Here is a 19,206-nt window from a genome sequence, read left to right as displayed (position 1 = left end):
ACGCAGGTTTGAATGAATAAAATTAAGGAAGGGAAACAAGTAAATTAAAGAAAGTGTAAGAAATACAGACAGGGAACGGAAATCAGAATCAGAATCAGAATCATGGTCCCATTCTTGGATTCAGTTAGCGTTGCTCCCACGCACCTCCCCTGCTTTTCCACTTTCTGATGAGTACCTCACAAGATTGGAATCTTTTTCCTCTTTCTTTATGTAATTTTTTCTGTTTTATATTTCTGCGATCAGAGAAAAGGGAGAAAGAAAGAAACAAAGTTGCCTATTTTTCTCCGCCTCATGAAAAAGAAAATGATAAATTTAGACATGTTTGACTCTATGTCCAGTTTGGGTTCTGATTCGTTTCTGCTCCTTTTATGCCAAGTTGAATGCATGCCTTGACTCTCTTATTTCAATATTCTTTGTCATTTCGTGCAGAGATCGGCCACCTCACTTCAACAGCCATCTGTTGCCTCTCACGTATTATTTATCTTCTTCCACTGTATATCTTAAATTCCAAGTTCGCTCCTCTTTTCCTCCAATCTCTTTTGCAACGGCTACCATGTCTTTCAGAGGTCTCGGCCGGGTAAGATTTTCGTGTCTGTACTATAAGAATACTGGTGTTTTCTTGGCTTAATAGAAACAAATTAATTACGATTAAAAATCAGGCTTTTTGACACAAAATAAACTTGGTTATCAGCCGAATGCTTCGTCAGGCATGGGAGTGGCTGATCACAGCAAAAGTAGCTTCATGGAACTGAAGCAAAAGAAAGTGCACCGATACGTAATCTTCAAGATCGATGAGAAGAGGAGGGAGGTGTTGGTGGAGAAAACCGGCGGTCCAGCTGAGACATATGACGATTTTACTGCATCACTGCCAGAGAATGATTGCAGATATGCTGTGTATGACTTTGATTTCGTCACTTCAGAGAACTGTCGAAAAAGTAAAATCTTCTTCATTGCATGGTTAGTTTGCTGCTGATCAGAAAACATATACGTATATATATACCCCTTGAGTTCATTTCATCCTATATTTTTTGTATGATCCCGGCATGTAACTCTATCGTACATTGATAATTAATTAGGTCGCCTTCAACCGCTCGAATCCGTGCCAAGATGCTTTATGCCACGTCGAAAGACAGGTTGAGGAGGGAGCTAGACGGTGTGCACTACGAAATCCAGGCGACTGATCCCTCAGAAATGGATCTTGAAGTTCTCAGAGAACGTGCACATTAATTGACACATGCCTATGCGCTGGTTCTCTCTTTTATATATCTTGATTTTAATTGTAGTTGACACAAGTCTATGCACTAGCTCGCACTAGTTATCTACTATAACATGGTTCCCCATGAGCCATGCCCCAAAAAGATGTTATCATTAAGTGAATCTCTGTCGTGGCTAATGAATTTGGGCTTATCTCTTGCTATAAAATCTATATATACATTCCTTGGTGGTTCTGAACATGAGCCCGTGGGCATGGAATTTAATTAGTACGGCTTGATTAGATAGTGAAAATATGGTACTTTATTACCTCTCATGACCAAGATCCCCTTGAAAACGCTATATGTATATATTAATTGACTTTTCTTCTTGGGAAAAAACAGAGAGAGAGATAAAGAGAGAGATGACGGTACAAAACCAGGCAAAAAAACAAGCTTCGTCTAGACGACTACATTGGTTCTTAAAGATTCTGCCCAGGTTCACACCTATATAGAAAGGCCTGATAAGGGGGAAACAAAAGCACAAGGGTCTTCGATCAAGCTCTGAAGGATGCTTCCTCTTGCAATTCCTCGTTCTCGGCATATAATAACTCCAGAGATTCACCTCTGGATCAGGCACCATGAAGCGGAAGAACCCCAAAATGAACCTGCATCTGTTTTGGCGGCATCTTGGTTCACTGCCAGGTATAGAAAACCAAACGCACCCACCATAGCTCCAAGCTTCTCCGACGCTGAAGATATCCCATGATAAGTAACCAGAATCTTGCAGGAAATATCTCAGCAGGCAGCCAGGCGCCACAAATATGTTGTAGCGTTCGAAACTGGCGAAAAGAGTCATTGAATACAGATATCACGTGTTGTTTTGGAACAGAATTATTGATTGTAAAACGCAATGTCAAGCAGGGACCAAGTGCTAGTTGTTCCTAGTAAGTGAACTCCATGGCGATAAACAAACTCTTTAGAAACCAAATCCATGTTTATTACAATCTCGTTACTTTCAGCCACTGGCGTTTGCTTTTTTGCGGTTCAGCTTCGAGGTCGACTTGGAGAACTTTGAACACATATATTGCTTCAAATTATTTGCTCAGCTTCAACGTATAATTACTTTTTAAAAAAAAAAAAAGAAAATATCGTTACCTTAGAGTTATTAACTTAGTATACAATCATGCACATTAATTGATAAGATGGTTGGGGTTTAAATGACAATGAAGAGATTTGAGGTTGAAAATGTCAAACCAAATTAAACTTTCCCGGCCCATTCCCATAGGATGTTTGCGTACTTTACCCAAGGATCACAAGTCTCCAAATGCACCTTAAAAGTTGACGAGAAGACCAGAATATGATCATAATCAGATTATTTATGTAATAAACTTCAAGTGGACTAGTGCCACGAAGCAAATACGTACAAAACATCACGAACTCCTTGCCCAAATACGCACAAAACATCAATTCTACGTGTTTTATTGCGTTAGCTCTGCCTCTCCCTTGTTGCTTTCGTCTTCCTCGTCATCCTCCCCGGATATCTCCTCCAAGGATCTCCCCTTCGGCTCAGGCACCAAGAATGTGAGAGCGAAGCCTAAAGCATTAATGGCCCCCAGCACGAGCAATGAATTCTTCACCCCAATACCTGGACGGTACCCTGCATCTACTTTGCTGGGATCCTGACTCTGGGACAGAGCCAAGAACCCAAATGCGCCAACTATAGCCCCTAGTTTCCCAGACGCTGATGATATGCCATGACACGTTGATCTGAACCTGGCTGGGAAAATCTCTGCTGGCACTACGAATGTTGTGGCATTAGGTCCGAAATTGGAGAAGAAGAATGTCAAGGCGTACAAGACCACGAATCCAACATGGTTGTGCTTGAGAGTCCAGTGATGGTAAGGAATGGCCAGAGCAAGCATAAACACGGTCATAAAGAAGAACCCCATCAATTGAATTTTGAATCTTCCTATTTTGTCAATCAAAGCCACAGTGAACCAGTAGCCTGGAATCGTACTGAATAGAGCAATAAGCGTTTGAGCCTTGGCAATGCTGTAAAGCTCCTCAAGGGCATTCATGGTTTTCGCAGGAGGAATCCATCCAATTGCACTGAATATGTCTTTCTGAAATAGATTTTGGCTGTAATAAGCGATGTCGAGCAAGAACCAGGTACTCGATGTTCCTAGCAAGTGAAGGCCATGCCGAGTCAGAAACTCCTTGGAGAACAATCCAAATCTCTTGGCCTTCGGCTGAGGGGTCTTCTTCTCGGCTTTCTTGAGATCAGCTTCAACGTCCACCTGCAAAACCTTGGCCATATCAGCTGCTGCTCTCTCAGCGTTCTTGGCAACAAGAGCAGTGTAACGAGCAGTTTCAGGCATCTTCAGCCTCCAGTAGAAAGTCATTGCAGCCGGGACTGATCCCGCCATTAGAACTATCCTCCAAACGAAGTCTGCTTGTGGAACTGTTGACCCAACTGGATCGACCTCGTAGGGAGGAGCTTTGAAGCTGGACTTGAAAATAGCGGAAACGATCATTGCAAACAAGCCACCAGCCAAAATCCCAAAACCCTGCATAGCAAAAACTGCAGAAATGAAAGCGCCACGAGTCTTCTTGCTGGAATACTCAGACATGATGGTGGCAGAAAGTGGGTAGTCTCCACCAATACCAAAGCCAAGCCAGAAGCGGAAAAAGCAGAGAGTAGTGATGACAGATTTAGAGGTGTGTCCAAAGGAAAGGCCCGAGCAAATAGAACACAGGATCATCAGCAACAGAGTTATCCCGTATACGGCTCTTCGTCCCACCTTGTCTCCCATCCAGCCAAAGAAGAGCTGGCCAGTAAGTGTTCCGCAGAAGGCTACGCCATTAATGGCGGACGATACGTGGGGAGGCAACGTACCAGGTTTCTCCTCATCTCCGGCGTAATAAACACGACCGATCAACTTGGTGACGAGGGAAATCGCGAACAGGTCATATGCGTCTGTGACGAACCCCATGCCTGCTATGATGATTGCAGTAAAATGATACCATTGTGTTTTGGCCACATCAAGCGCATTCAACACTTGGATTTGTCCCTTCCCCATGATTTGCTATATTTCCCGGTCGCTCCTTGGAACGGTTGACATTCACTGCACAAGTTGAACCGAAACCTATTCAATAGATTTTCATAATTATGAGATTTCCCCCTCGAATTTGACAAGTACGTAGAATACTGCAATTAAGGGAACGTTAAAGCTGAGTGACCGTTTGCATTTGCACACATTTAAACACTGATCTAGAATCAAAGTGGCTTCTGGCCATTATAAAAATGAAATAACGATGAAATGCTAAGCTCGTATAAATACAAATAAACAGTATTGCCTTGAATCCGCAACCTGAGAGCTAAAGAGGCAAGAAAACGAATCCGCAAATCTATATGGGGAGTTGAGGGTGAGCACTTATAAGTAACAAAGTCAGACATATTCTACCAGCATATTCTTTGCCAAATTAGCCGTTGAAATTAGTAGAATTTTTTTTTTTTGGTTTTCACTTCTAATTCCTTCCATGCATATCATACCTCATATATTAAAATAAATTTCATTATACAGAAACTATTCATTTCAATTTCTTATTTAACTATAATATCCGTTCTCTTGATTCATTAAAAATAATTATTTAATTTATCTAACCTACTTATATATAATTTGAATTATTTTATCATTATTTGAAAAGCTTTTATCTTAGTTAAAAAAATATATTGTTGTTTTATTTAATAATTCTTCTGTAACGGATAACAATCTTCAAATCATTCTGTTTTGATCTCACAGCAAATATTCTGTATCGACTTTTTTCAATTAATTTCCTTTAAATTGATAATAAAAATTACACACACACACACACACACACACACTTATATATAAAAGAACCTATTATTTTCCAGCACTTACGATTTTAGTTGCCATCTTTAAGAAGGTCGGCAAACCAATCCAGGATTATAGTAATACTATCTTGAGAATTTTTTTTCAATAAAGTAACTTTTGCTTTTTCAATAAAAATAGTATTTTCTTTTATCTTTTACATAATATGTGTGACTAACAATTTTTGAAATGGTTATTTTGAATTTTATTTTTTTTTATTACTTACATGTATCTTTTCATGGGAGGCAATCCTATTCAAAATACAATAACGTAAATGCAATAGTGACAAATATCATTATTGTTCATTGTTTATGATATTGAAACAAATGTAAATGTTATGAAAGAAAAGAATATAAACGCATGCATTACCAAGGGATGAAATAGGTAAAATTGACTGAACTATTAAGATACCACTGTAAATAAGATTGTATAAATTAATAATACAACTTTAATTGTGCATTTCAAAATATTTTAATTATTTAAATAACAAGATATTAACAATATAGTTCACAAATTAATTTTACATCCAAGCATTCTTCTTTTAATCAGATTAGTTTAGATTTTCTATTTAAACATGAACATATTATTTTTCATTAATTGTATGACTGTTCTTATTAAAGTGTTTGTTTGGGTAATAACAATCTTATTTAATTGACCTGAAATTGTTTGTTATGCCATTTCATCTTTAATAATTCTTCATAATTGTGTGCCATTTTTAATTAGTTTTCTCCCTTTTCCTCCCACCCTCCCTCAATAGTATCTTACATTACAATAAATTTTACTTTAGATAAACTATTTATTTTGATTTTTTATTTCAACAGTAATTAGCTATAATATTCATTCGTTGATTCATTAAAAGTAATTATTCAATTTATCTAATACACTCATGCTTAATTTGAATTGTTTAATCATTATTTTATAAAATTTATTTTAGATAAATAATTTATTTATGTTTTTATTTAATTCTTCATTTGTAATGAATCAAAATCTTCGTATCATTCAGTTTTGATCTCACAAAAAATATTCTTTTTTGATTAAACGGGGACCTGGTTAATTCTCCTAAATTCTCTATCGATTAGTTTATATTTTCTGTTTAAATATGATATCACTTGATGTCTCCTGATTTTTTAAATTTTTAAATTAAATTTCAGGTAAGATATATAGAAAAATTGTATTGAAATTTAGGAGAGGGAATTGCCCTTCACCTTAAATATGAAGCTCTGTAATTTTGTTGTTACTCCCCTTAACAACAAATCTGATGAAAGAAACGTATTATTTATTTTGTTGTTACTCCCCCTAACCTACAAATACTTGTCTATCGTGTGTCCATAAACCATATATTTTTCTTGGGCCTGTGGTATAACAAATTTTAAATACGTTATTTTGCGGTGGTTGTGACACCTTCAAATCAAGATTGAGTTGGGTGTTCATGTACTGTGCATGTATCATCTTATAAATTTATAGGTCTTGGATCTAGTGCGGAGGAGATTTAGTAAAAGCATTGACAGTTCTTGACTGGTGTTGGCAAGAAATTGGTAAGTGGCGATAATACCCTCTTCTGGTGGGACTCGCGGACAAATCTTGATGGACCACTTATGCAGAATGTTCATAGCAACATCAAGGTTTTTAACACCAAGGCTATAGTCAAGGCTATGACAAGTCCCGATGGTAGATGGAATGTTAATCTTCTCCAACACTTGACGCCTCACTGGGTTGTCCAAAATATACTGAAAATTAAACCCCCGAATCAACAGGCTGAAGATCTTTGGTGCTGGAAAAACTCTAAAGATGGTCAATTTTCTGATAAAAGCAGTATACGAATTCTTGTGCCAACAAATTCTAAGGTCTAGAGGCAAAGTATGGAATAGCTTTTGGAAGGGGTCTATACCCGGAAACAATCTCCCTGGATAGATAACCCGCGGATTCTCTCACAGCCAAAAGATATTTTACCTCAAATACTGAGTGCTACTGTAAGTGTCTTTGTGAGGAAACACTATACACATACTGCGTGATTGCTCTTTTGCTAGAGAAGTATGTTCCTATTTTATTAACCCCATATATCTGTCTAGTTTCCTTTCTGGTGATTTACAGGTTTGGCTTCATTGGAATACGAGGCATAATCCAAGCAGGAACAAATTCCAACAATGGTCTCGGAAAAATCTGTTTTCCCAAGTCTGCCAGTCACTTTTGGTTGTGCAGATACAAGAAAATTTTCCAAAAAATTCAAACTACTCCAAAAGAATGTTTCCAGCAAGCTAAGCTTTGCTTCAAGTTTGTGAGTGAGCAAATTTAGAGCTGCCTATCACAAGAAACGACCAGAGATGGAGCAAGATGGCAACCTCCACCACCTAGTACATCAGAATTGATGTGGACGGGGCCCAGTCACAAACGAGAAGCTAGCAGCATGTGGCAGTGTCATACGGAATTATCGAGGAGAATGGCTTCTAGGGTATCAACTGTGGGTGATAAGATCATGTCTTCAAGTTTGTCAAAGGTTGGGCCATTCGAAAGTCCAGCTGTTCACTGATTCCTTGGATGTATTAAACCTTCTTGTGAAAGATTTAGGGGGAGGGGGGGATATTTCAACAATTTACTTGTAGAGATTTACCATAACCATCAAATGAGCTGGCTTAATGGTTAGAGTGAGTTAAAATTAAAATTACAAAGACTAAATGATTAATATTTTTTTTAATTTTTGTTGGATCAAATCCAGGTCTATTTGTATGATATATGAAGTTGGATTGGCCTCATTCTCACATAAGGAACAAATCCCCACGATGCCTTTCAATAATTCTTTTAAAATAATAAAATTGTTAATTATAAAAAAAATATTAAAATAGATTTTGGCCCTCACTTCATATTTTATTTTTCATTTTCTCCTATTCATTAATTCCTAGATTCATTACTGTTTCTCTCATATCTAAATCCTTTGATCATGATAGCCCCAAATATTCTCTAGTTTTTTCTGTTTTTTCAACGCCCTTATTTTCTATAGAAATAATATTAAAAGTTTCGAACCATTCGTATCTTCCATGCCAAGCGCAATATTTGACTAAAAATCCAAATTTGACTATTACAATATATATTTATAATGAAGAGTTTATTTTTTATATTGTTTAAATTAAAGGTGCAAATTTATTCCTAAAATATCACCCAAGGCCAGGTATCTTAAAGTAAGGAAATGTATAATGTTGCCCAATTTTAACAAATCCCGGGCAATGCTTAGTTGGCAATCTATGTGGCACTTTTTTTTTTAATTTGTTAAAGCACATTTCTTTTCTTTTCTTATTTTTCTTTTGTTAAAACACATTCATACCATCTCCATGCTTGATGTCGTTGATGCTTGTCAATCTCCCTCGCATGCTCCACTAAATAACCTTCAACCAACACCCAAGCCACTTGACCTTGGGAAAGCTCCGACTCATAAAAGCACGATTGTTCCAAGTCTGCGCCTGGTAAAAATGAGGAACGCACTGTTTAGGGTATTGAAGCCCTGGTTTGGGATAGCCAAGGCGCTGGTTAGATGCGTGTTTTTGTATCTGATATTAAAAATTCCGTGCCTCTTGCAAGTCAGCCACCGCCACCCTCTTCTGCCGTGCCAACTCCGCCTTCCTCTACGACTCCAAGGTCTCTGCCTCCAATAACCTTGCTTCCCCCCATGCGCACGTCTGGGTCTGTGCGCAGGCTCCTGCTCATGTCACCTGCACTCCAGTGAGTACGGGTTTCCCAAAATAGAGCCTTGCCTATATCTAGATTTTGAGTTGCTGGATCCAAAGGAGGAAGATCATGAGTAGAACAGTTCCTGCATTGACATGTGTATATTGCAAGAGTGCGTGCATCATTTCCAGAATTAGGAAATCTTCATAAATTAAGCAAGAAAATCGAGATCCATTCTCAACATGATCATCATCAAATTAGGAAATCTTCACAAATTTGAAAAAGGAAATTTGAAGGAAAATAAAAACGAAACAAGAAAAGGAGCGAAAAAAAGGAATAGAATCTGGACGGTTTTTTTTGGAAAGCTTGGGATGCCAAGAGACGAAACTGTTTCAGAGTTTTTGAAATCCTCAAAATCTGCGGCCAATCGCTTCGTGTTCTTCTTGTTGCCTTCGCCTTTCCTTGTTTAGAGATCGAACTGTTTCACCAGTCATTGTTCGCACAAATGCAAAAGCGCAATCTTCATTCTTAAATCACAAGGAGTATTTTGGCTTCACGGATTTTAATACTCCAGTATTGGGGTTCTAGGTTCTAAATTAGAGCAGGTTCCAAATGTGACAGGTCCTTGCGAGTTAGTGAAGAAAAAGAAGACGAACAAGATTTGAGGGATAGAGGATAGTGAGGACTGAGGAGTGGGTTTTGAAAGAGAAGGAATTTGAGAGAAACTTATCCGGCATGCCACCTTCAGCTTACATGGCATGCTAGATAAGCATGTCCTAGTCAGAACTTTCTATTTAATAATCGACGTTTCTCATTTATTTAAAAGGGTTGACATTGCACTGTTTCAAAAGGTGACATTATTATTTTCATTACTTTAAAATTTTTGGCGTCCCTTGCTCGGTACCTATAGAGCAAATATGCACCTTAATCATTTTATGTTTTATCAAATACAAAAGAACATACATCCAACACGCTCCTATCTTTTTTGGCCCAAAAAAAAAACGACGCTCCATCTTCTCCTTTCCCTCAAATAACTAAAAACTAATGATTTCTAAAAAAAAAAACTGGATTAGAATGTAGTTTATTAAAAACTAGTAAAGTACCCAAGTAATGCACGGGTTTTATATTATAGTTTTTATAAATAAGTTTGAAGGAATAACTTGTAAACGATATTTTATTCATATATATCATATATGCAGTGAAGTTGTATTATTATAATTATTAATATTATATATACATATTCAAGTAAAGTAAATGGTAAAAACTAAATATATATTGCGTAAATCAATATAATGGGAGGTAAATTAACAAATTTTTATAATTATTTAAATCAAATTATCGAATACATCCTTATAAACGACATTAAAATTATATCTTTATAGTGACTATCCTTATCAAAAACTAATCTTTTTAGACTCTTAATGCTTTGAACATGAGAAACAACATATAATTGGTTATTGGTAAAAACAGGATGAATTATGTACAAACCAATATGACATCGGATCAAATTCTAGCTCTTATTAATGGAAATTGCAAAAACTAACATAATGAGAAACTGCTTCTTTCTCATAATAAATGACAATCTTAAATTAGATATACATATAACAATACCTGGTATACATACTTTTATCCTTGCAGTTGATTCAGACATTTATTATGTTTCAATAACATGTTTTTAGCTTGTGTAACTATAAGATGTATATCATTATACAACCCATAAACTTCTCAATGTTTCAATTCACATTAAAATTGAGGCACCTACTTTAAGCCATATTTCATAATTCAGGAGGTTTGACATTGTAATTTAATTTAAAAAATGTGTAGAATGCAAGTCATTAAGTAAATTCATATCTTCAACATATTTAATAACACTATCGAAGCTCATATATACAATTTTCTCTTAGAAAGTAAGAATAACATGTACTTGTTTACTTCTTTAGTCACAACCTACGTAAGAGCTAACACATAAATTATTTTAAAGAAAAGAAAGTATAAATTATACTGGCTAATTTATTCTCATTGTGCATTACTTTTGCATATACATGTTTAAAATATTATTTTAAATAACTTGTGTATTTATATTTTAAAAAATAATTAAAAAATAAGTTTTCAAAACTAAAAAGTTTAAAATATGATTAAAATATTTCAAAAATATGTGCATTAAATTTTTTTTAAGATATATTGAATGATTCCTACACAACATCTACATCTAAATAGACTATTTTAATCCAATTTATGACTTAACAGTCAATTAATAATTGGGTGAATGGAAATAAAAATTTTAAAATAAAAAGGAGGTTTTTGCTATAAAATTATTAATTCTAGAAAAGGTTTGTGTATGTTTTGAAAAAATAAAAAGGATATATATTCAATGAAAGTAAATTAGAAGAGAAGTTAATGTATTTTATTTTTTTAATTATTATAATATATATATATATGGATGAAAATTAAAATTAAAATTGACAATATTTTCTAATCATCATATATTGAAATTTTGATTTATCTAGCTTAAAATTCCAAATTTAAACTTAAATACTTTTTTTATTAAGAACTTAAAGTCTTTTTATTATTAATTACATTATATTGGCAATCCAAAATATTTGAATACATTGACTAATATTATTAGCTTATCCTACTCAAATTATAGCATGCCAAAATTTTAAATACTCCTCAAAGTTATGATTAATTTGGGAGAATTATTTTACCAAAGATATATTTTAGAGATAATTTTTGTACATTCAATTGGTTGATGTGTTTTGCACTTTTTAACTTATTTTGATAACATGTTTTAATTTCAAATATCAATATTTACTAATTAAATAAAATGATTACTTAAGTAAAAATATCGTTAAATTAATTAATACTATTTTTAATAAGAAAATATAAATAACATTATTTAATTGAAAAATATTAGTATTTTCAGATTTCAAATTTTACATAATAAACAATCAATATCTTAACCTTATGAGAATATTGAATTTTATGAAAGTTCATCAAATTCTAATATTTCACAGTAATTTAAGTTTTAAAAATTTAAATATAGATGAAGATGGATAAGAAATTATATTTTTAGAAGATATACTATAACTATCTTCTTTTTATTTTTATACATAAATATGTAAAAATTAAGTTTAAATCTATTCACAAATTAACAATCAAACTTGATTTTTAAAGTATAAAATCACTAAAGAATATCAAAATAAAATCCTACATTTATATAAATCAGTCTTGTAAAAAAGACTCGAGAAATTTACAAAACTAATTAAAAAGTTAAATGATAAATTTGCCTTTGAACTATAGGTTCAAAAGCATTTGATACTTTAAATTTATTTTTAGTGCAATGTCCTCCTTCAATCTTTAAAAACAGTGTAATATTATCCCTAAATTAATTAATAATAACTTTGATTATTAGTTTACTAAAAAATTACTAAAAAGAATCTCAAAAATTATAGAAAAGAGACCAAGAAAATTTTCTTGGCCCTTTTATGTGTTTTTTTTAGTCATTGTCTATATTTTGAATATTTTACAATGATTTTTTGTTCAATTGGCATTCAAGGTTAATTTTTATTAATGTTTAGAGTAACACTAACCGTTTTTCCCCCTTAATCAAATCTGTAAATGTGAAAAGAAAATAGTAAGCAATATCACTTATTTGTAATTGGTATAATATCTATGAGAGAAAAATTTGATTTGAATTCAATGATTTTATCTAAATTACAGATCTTCGTGACTATATAGTTGAGTTTTAAAATTTAAGTAGAATTTTTGATGTCTATGAAATTATATTAAACATTTTAACCATATTTTTTTTTTAAACTTATATAGGTCTAAAAAAAGAATACATTAATTTAAAGTGCTTAAAAAGGATCAGATGTGACAATTTGAAATATATAAAAAATGATATGTGGTATTTAAATGACTATATATTAAAATAATTATTGCTTAATTAATTTAATAATTTTCTCACAACCTCTCACTAAAATATTTTACATGTGAGATCAATTTAAATAATTGAAATAAATTTTAAAATTTGAATTATATTTAGGATAAATAATTATTATGAGTAACTTTAAATTTTAAAATTGAAATTGAATTCATCTTTAAAATTCAAGTAAATATATCTTCAAATTAAGTAAGATAAAATTTGATTACATAAAATAAGATGTTAATCCATCAATATAAATATTTAAAATCATATTTTAAAATAAATTTAGAAATATAAATATATATGTTATATATATATATTGTGACCACCATTCTAGTTTATTTATAAATATTTAAAAATTTAGTCCAAACATATTTATAAACTAACAAAAAGTCTAGCTTTCTAAGCACAAAATCATGTAAGAGATGCACATAAAGGTATTAATATGAGTTGACTTAACTCTTATAAGTTTGGTCTTTAAGAACTCAAGCTCATAAATTAACTTTTCTTAACTTTTTTCAAGTTTGACCTTTATTAATAGGATTTTGGGCTAAGCTCAAAGCTCATATAATTTTTTATTTTTTTAAATTAAATTTTTTTATATAGACTAATATATATATATATATATATATATATTACAAAATACCTTAATTAAATATCTAAAAGACAATAGTAAAATTTGAAGTATAATTAAAATAATACAAACCCTGGAATATAATATAAGTTATATAAGTCCTAACTTTTTATCATCTAAAATATAATATAATATTAAAATACTTTGATAGAAATTTATTTATAACTAAAACTGTTAATATGATTTGAAATTAATTAGTTTTAATTTAAAATATATTCAAAATTTAGCTGAAATAATTTTTGTTTTGATATGAATAATAGAATTACATTTAAAAACTGTTATTGGTGACTTTAAAAAATTCATATAATATAGCATATATAAATAAAAATCTATAAACGAAAAAAACCATTTATATATATAAAAATAAATAAATTCAGTTATTAAAAATATATCTTAGTAAATAATTTTTTTAAAAAAATTTAATTTCAAAACAAAAATTATTGTTTAAAGATAAAATAAATTAATTGAATTGAAAATACTTTTTAAAAGCATGGTTAAAAAATAATTAAATTTAAAAATCCTATATTGTAATATCTAATACAACAAATATAAATAAAAAATAAAACATTTAAATTTTTAAAAAATCTTAATTGATTATAATTATATAATATATCTATCTATTTTATAAAAAATCCAAATTTATATAATTTTTGTATCCATTTAAATTGATTAAAATAAATAAATTTATATATGTTTTTATTTTATTTTTCAAACCGCACCAATCAAAAATATACTAAAATTCAATTTTATTATTGTATGAAAACAAAATTAATTTATTTAATCTGTTTTAAATTGTTCAATTTGAAATTCGAATAGATAAATATAGTTAAAATAAAATAAAAAATAAATAAAAATGATATGTCATCCCAAACCTAATTTCACACTCTAAATCTATCAAATAAATTGGTTTAAAAGGATAAATAATTATTGTAGATTTATTTATTTTATTTGATAAGCAAGTCACACATATTAAATAAACAATTTATTATTTTCAAAAACTTGACATATTAAATAAAATTGTCATTACTTTACTTTTTAATTATTTTAAACTAATTTCATATATTATATAAGATAGTTGAGAACTTGTTATATAAAATAAGATTATTTAATATATGTACACAATCTTTATATATTAAATAATATTAAGTCCACAATTAAAGTTTTTGAATTGATAATAAAGAATTAAGATATGATATTATCTTAAACATGCTAAATAGAGTTTTCAAATAACAAATTTAGAAAATTTAAATACATGCCAACTAAGTAATTATCACTCGTTACTTCTCTACTTGTAAGTTCTGAAATGTTAACAAAATTATACTCAAAATGATGGATGGATGGATAGAATTTATCTCAAGATGCAATTTCACATAAAGAACATGAAGCTAATCCTGGAAGGATAATCTATTGTTCGATATGATCAGGAGCACTGCGAGACATGCAACATATTTTCAGAACATCTCACCAGAAAGGCTTTCAAATGATTGTAGGGATTCAGCCACCCTATAGTAATGTTGTCCTATAGATATGATAAGTATTATATATTGGATGTAATTGATGGGATCCAAATTATAAAAAACAAATACAAAAAAAATATAAATACTTACTCAAACATTTCGGAAGACTAATCCATCATCCATTAGATTCTTCAAATATATTTCTATCTAGCAATTGCTAAACATGAATCACCCTCATCACAATGCGTCAATTCTTTTTTTGTTGTATTAATGATGCAAATTCCATGCATCTTAGATGTAGAAGCCATTGACAGTATGAGTAGCAGTCGAGAGGAGAATAAACCAAATGTGATTAGAGAAATGAGACGAATGCTAAAGTGTAAAATGTGCTATTGACTTAATTTATAATTTATAATTGAATAAAGTTGAATTGGAAGAGAAAATTAAGGGGTAATTTTTAAAAATCAAGATAATAGATATTAAAATTTATTTTTGTGAGTTTAGATATTTAATGTATCTGAATGTATTTGAATTTTAACAAACTTCACGAGAGCCTTTTCAATATATTAGTATTATCCAAAATTAACATCTCAATATTCTCTACAATAACAAACAATAGTTTTAAATACTTTATTGTCAAATAAATTAATCTCTATATTATGAAATTTTAATATGTAAAATTTAATATCATAAGATCCAAATTATTAAATAGATTAATATCTATACTTTATCATATTTATAATTCTTTAAAATCATGAGGATAGTCTAAATATTCAAACACATATTTCTTTTTCTAAATATCTAAACAATAAATATTAATTTAAATTTGAATACCAATATATTTGTGTATATATATATATACTCGATCATTTAAACCTAGATTTTCGGCATAACTTTAATACATAAAAACTTTAAATAGATATATATTAATTTAAATTTAATATGATGAGATTTAAATTTTAAATAGATAAAAAATAATTTTTATTTTATCTAAAAATTAAGAAGTCATCTCACACCTAACTCTAAACCTGAATAACATATTTTATATACAATACAAAATAATAATTAGCCCAAACCTAATTCTAAATTCAATTTCAGAGCATGTAATTGTAGGAAAGACATTTCAAAGCATAAATTACAGTAAATTTAAAATAAACACGTGACATTTTTTTCTTATCCTTTAACTTTACTTTATATATATATATATGTGTGTGTGTGTGTGTAATGATTAACTGGGCTTAAATGAAAAAGCCCAATACGACCCATTATGAATGCATTTAAACGCCAATACGGGTCAGACAATTGATGATTCGCCGGCCCATTTAATTAACCCTAAACCCTTATATACGAGTTATGAGCAGCCGAAGATTCGCCCATTTTCTCTTTGCCGAGAGGACAGCGGGAGGGGAGAGAACAGTGATCAGCGATGTCGAAGAGAGGTATGGTACCTTGTGAGGGGTCAGATTGCCTGGCATTCATGTAATTACTTGTTTTCTTTTGTCTTCTAACAGCTAGGTTAATTTGATCAGGTCGCGGTGGTTCGGCCGGAAACAAGTTCCGGATGTCACTGGGTCTACCGGTGGCGGCGACAGTGAACTGCGCCGATAACACTGGAGCTAAGAATCTGTACATCATTTCGGTGAAGGGGATCAAGGGTCGTCTTAACCGTTTGCCGTCTGCTTGCGTCGGGGACATGGTCATGGCCACCGTGAAGAAAGGAAGCCTGATCTCCGGAAAGGTCTTGCCCGCCGTGATCGTACGCCAGCGCAAGCCCTGGCGCAGAAAGGACGGTGTTTACATGTACTTTGAAGGTTATTCCCCTCTCTATTGATTGTTAAATGCAATTACGTTTCTGGTTGTCTGCCACTCTGCATTTTTCTTTATGTGTTTTATATGGTTATGGTTGGTTGAATTTTGTTCTGTACACCCTATATTTCTCCAAACTTAATATTTTATTGGTTTTTGTTTAGCGAATTACGATTGATCTGCTGCGTTCCTGTAGAAAGTTTGTTTAGTTTTGCTGTGTTTTCTTGATAATCAAAGCACACGGATAGTCACATGTTGCTTCTAGTAATTATTAGGTGGCCACTACAGTCCACTGGTCGGTCATCCACAATCAGAAGCATATATCAAAGAAAATGCCAGTTTTAAACAGCATGATGTTTATTTCTTGCATTGTGTTACCTGTCTCCGGGTACATGTTATTTTTCTCTTCCCTTATCTCCTGCTTCTGCTAATCGTTATACTCTTACTCCTGATTTTGTGCTGAAATAGAACTGGGCAGTTAGATTTTAATACTGAAAGTAAGAAAATTGGAAGTATTTGTTAAGTGATGTAGGAATCGTAGTATACCATTGGTGTGTGCAGGAGATTGTCATATACGTCGGTGGACCTATTATTATTGTTCAGTAGTTCTTGTTTTTATTTTCTTAGTTATCGTTTAATCATTTTAGGGAACAACTCGTGACTTAATTTTGCTTTATGCAGATAATGCCGGTGTGATTGTTATCCCAAGGGTGAGATGAAAGGTAATTATGATCAAGGTGACATTTATTTTAATATTAAGCTAGACAGTAAATTTTTGAGTGAATATGGCTTAGTCAGATGATGATCTGATAGCGTATGTGATATTATTTATAATGATGAGATTACATCCTCTTGCTGAAGTTAGTTGCAATACAAACTAGTTACACTAACTGAACACATGGCTCATAACAATCTTACTTAACTTAAAGTGGACACAAGTACTCGGACATAAGTTATCTCACAATATATAATATATATATATATATAATAAATTCATCAGTGAAGGTATTTTAGCTGCATATGATGTTAATGACTATATCTGTTATCATTTGCGCTTTAGTTGATCTTAACCTGGTGATCAAATTGTTAATGTAGGCTCCGCGATTACTGGTCCAATTGGTAAGGAGTGTGCTGATCTCTGGCCAAGGATTGCAAGTGCTGCCAATGCAATTGTTTGAGTTATGGAATTGAAGTAACATGACGGCATGTATTTTCTTGTAGAATTTTCAAGTTATTTGCGAGGTTTTTGTTTACTTTTAATTATACGGTAGTAATTTAGTTTATTTTGTTTCGTGGCTATCTTTTTAAATATCGTGTTCCTATGAAATCAATTGGCAGCTGTGGAGGTGTTTCTGTTCTTTCCTCCTTGTAACCTTTCCACCGTTTTAACCTCTTGTCGTGGAGGAGTTTGAGAGCATGGATTCACTTGACTGTTGTGGGGTGTGTCCCGTTTTTACGTGGGCAGCGACCGTCATTTATTTATTTAACCAAGCAAGCGGGGGAGGTCCCTCTCGTCCATTTTTGATTTTCCCAACCAAACAGGGGGTGGGAAACTTCATTCCTTTCCTCCCGTCCAATCCAACTAGACATAGGTTTAGGAAAGATGGAACAAGGGCAATCAAGGGATGAACAGTCCAATGTGTCCGTCCCCCCCTACTCCCCTTGGAGAAGATGGGCCACAATGGGTTTGGCTCGGAATACTATTATGGGCTTGCATAATTAAAGCCCATGACAATGCCTTGAACAGGGTAGTAAGTATATGGGTGTTGCGTAATTCATTGCAACTTTTCGATGTTGGGCTCAATCACTTTAGCGTTGAGGATGAGAGTCCATTTCCACCCACAATTCCTCTCGCGCAGGGGAGCGGGTGTTCAACTGTGTTGTGTTAGACCTATAACGCTGAAAGAGAAGTTGAGATTGAAATAAAGGCTTGCATGGTGACAAAATTGAAAATGGGCAGCAACAGTGAATGAGTTACGTCGATCTCACATCGTCAGATTCCTGGACCATGGGTAGAAAACTTGTGTATCCTAATACCCCTAAGGTCACGTTAATGAGTTCGTTCCCGTGGTAAAAAATAATCAGTGCTCTCCCTATGTGATGCCCTGTTCTATCCATCGTAGTTCTCGAGTTTCTGCTGACAAAAGTATCAGTGAGTATCGCCTTGTGCATGGCCTTCTTCCATTTCTGTTTCTGAGAGGTAATTGTAACATCTCCATATACCCGCCCGAGCATCACGTGAGGGTTTGATTGCACGCCCTAACCCCAATATTAGAAAAGTCAGGTGATAATTACACATGTCCTATTTTTTATATTGAAATAGGAGGATCTTAGGATTGAGGTAACCGCTAATTAGAGAAGATTATAGAATTTTGTTCTAGTACACGAGAGCATAGAATGTATTAGAATGTCTTTACAATGTGTGCACATTGGCCGGGCTTCACATGTTTTGAAAGCGACACTCTGAACATTAAGGATTTAGATGCATCCAAATGTATATTTTTTGAGAATACATTTCAGATTTCAATGTCTTGTTCCGGTTCAAGTAGTTAAGTAACGAGACAACAACCGCAGCAGGAGTCCGAAATGTGTTATATTATTAATTTACAATCCATTAGAAATAAATCAACCTATATATGGC

General features: G+C 32.4%; 2 protein-coding genes, 1 non-coding gene and 1 pseudogene across 4 annotated transcripts; 3 read left to right on the top strand and 1 right to left on the bottom strand.

Annotated features, from left to right (window-relative positions):
• The first annotated feature begins 304 nt into the window (after positions 1-304).
• On the top strand, positions 305-2,090 carry LOC129300011 (actin-depolymerizing factor-like). Of its 2 annotated transcripts, XM_054938531.1 has the most exons (4): positions 305-577; positions 692-957; positions 1,077-1,248; positions 1,596-2,090. In XM_054938531.1, the coding sequence occupies exons 1-3, from the start codon at positions 554-556 to the stop codon at positions 1,225-1,227; spliced, it is 441 nt and encodes a 146-aa protein (XP_054794506.1). In that variant the 5' UTR covers positions 305-553; the 3' UTR covers positions 1,228-1,248; positions 1,596-2,090. The 2 variants fall into 2 exon arrangements, with proteins under 2 accessions (XP_054794506.1, XP_054794505.1); XM_054938530.1 differs by having other exon boundaries at positions 1,077-2,090.
• A 344-nt stretch (positions 2,091-2,434) lies between these two features.
• LOC129300010 (inorganic phosphate transporter 1-4-like) lies at positions 2,435-4,429 on the bottom strand. Its single transcript, XM_054938529.1, has one exon. It carries the CDS (start codon positions 4,271-4,273, stop codon positions 2,672-2,674), a length of 1,602 nt encoding a protein of 533 aa, XP_054794504.1. The 5' UTR covers positions 4,274-4,429; the 3' UTR covers positions 2,435-2,671.
• Positions 4,430-16,076: 11,647 nt separating this feature from the next.
• Positions 16,077-17,979, top strand: LOC129300012 (60S ribosomal protein L23-like; annotated as a pseudogene).
• On the top strand, positions 16,820-16,961 carry LOC129300013 (small nucleolar RNA snoR137). The gene has a single exon (XR_008590688.1). It is a non-coding gene; the product is annotated as a small nucleolar RNA snoR137 (small nucleolar RNA).
• Positions 17,980-19,206: the final 1,227 nt, after the last annotated feature.

This window comes from Prosopis cineraria, unplaced genomic scaffold, assembly GCF_029017545.1.
Source record: "Prosopis cineraria cultivar Desert tree isolate PC_DT_omini unplaced genomic scaffold, ASM2901754v1 PC1389, whole genome shotgun sequence".
NCBI lineage: Eukaryota > Viridiplantae > Streptophyta > Magnoliopsida > Fabales > Fabaceae > Prosopis > Prosopis cineraria.
Note: the sequence above shows the minus strand (reverse complement) of the source record. Positions and strands in the feature narration are given on the sequence as shown.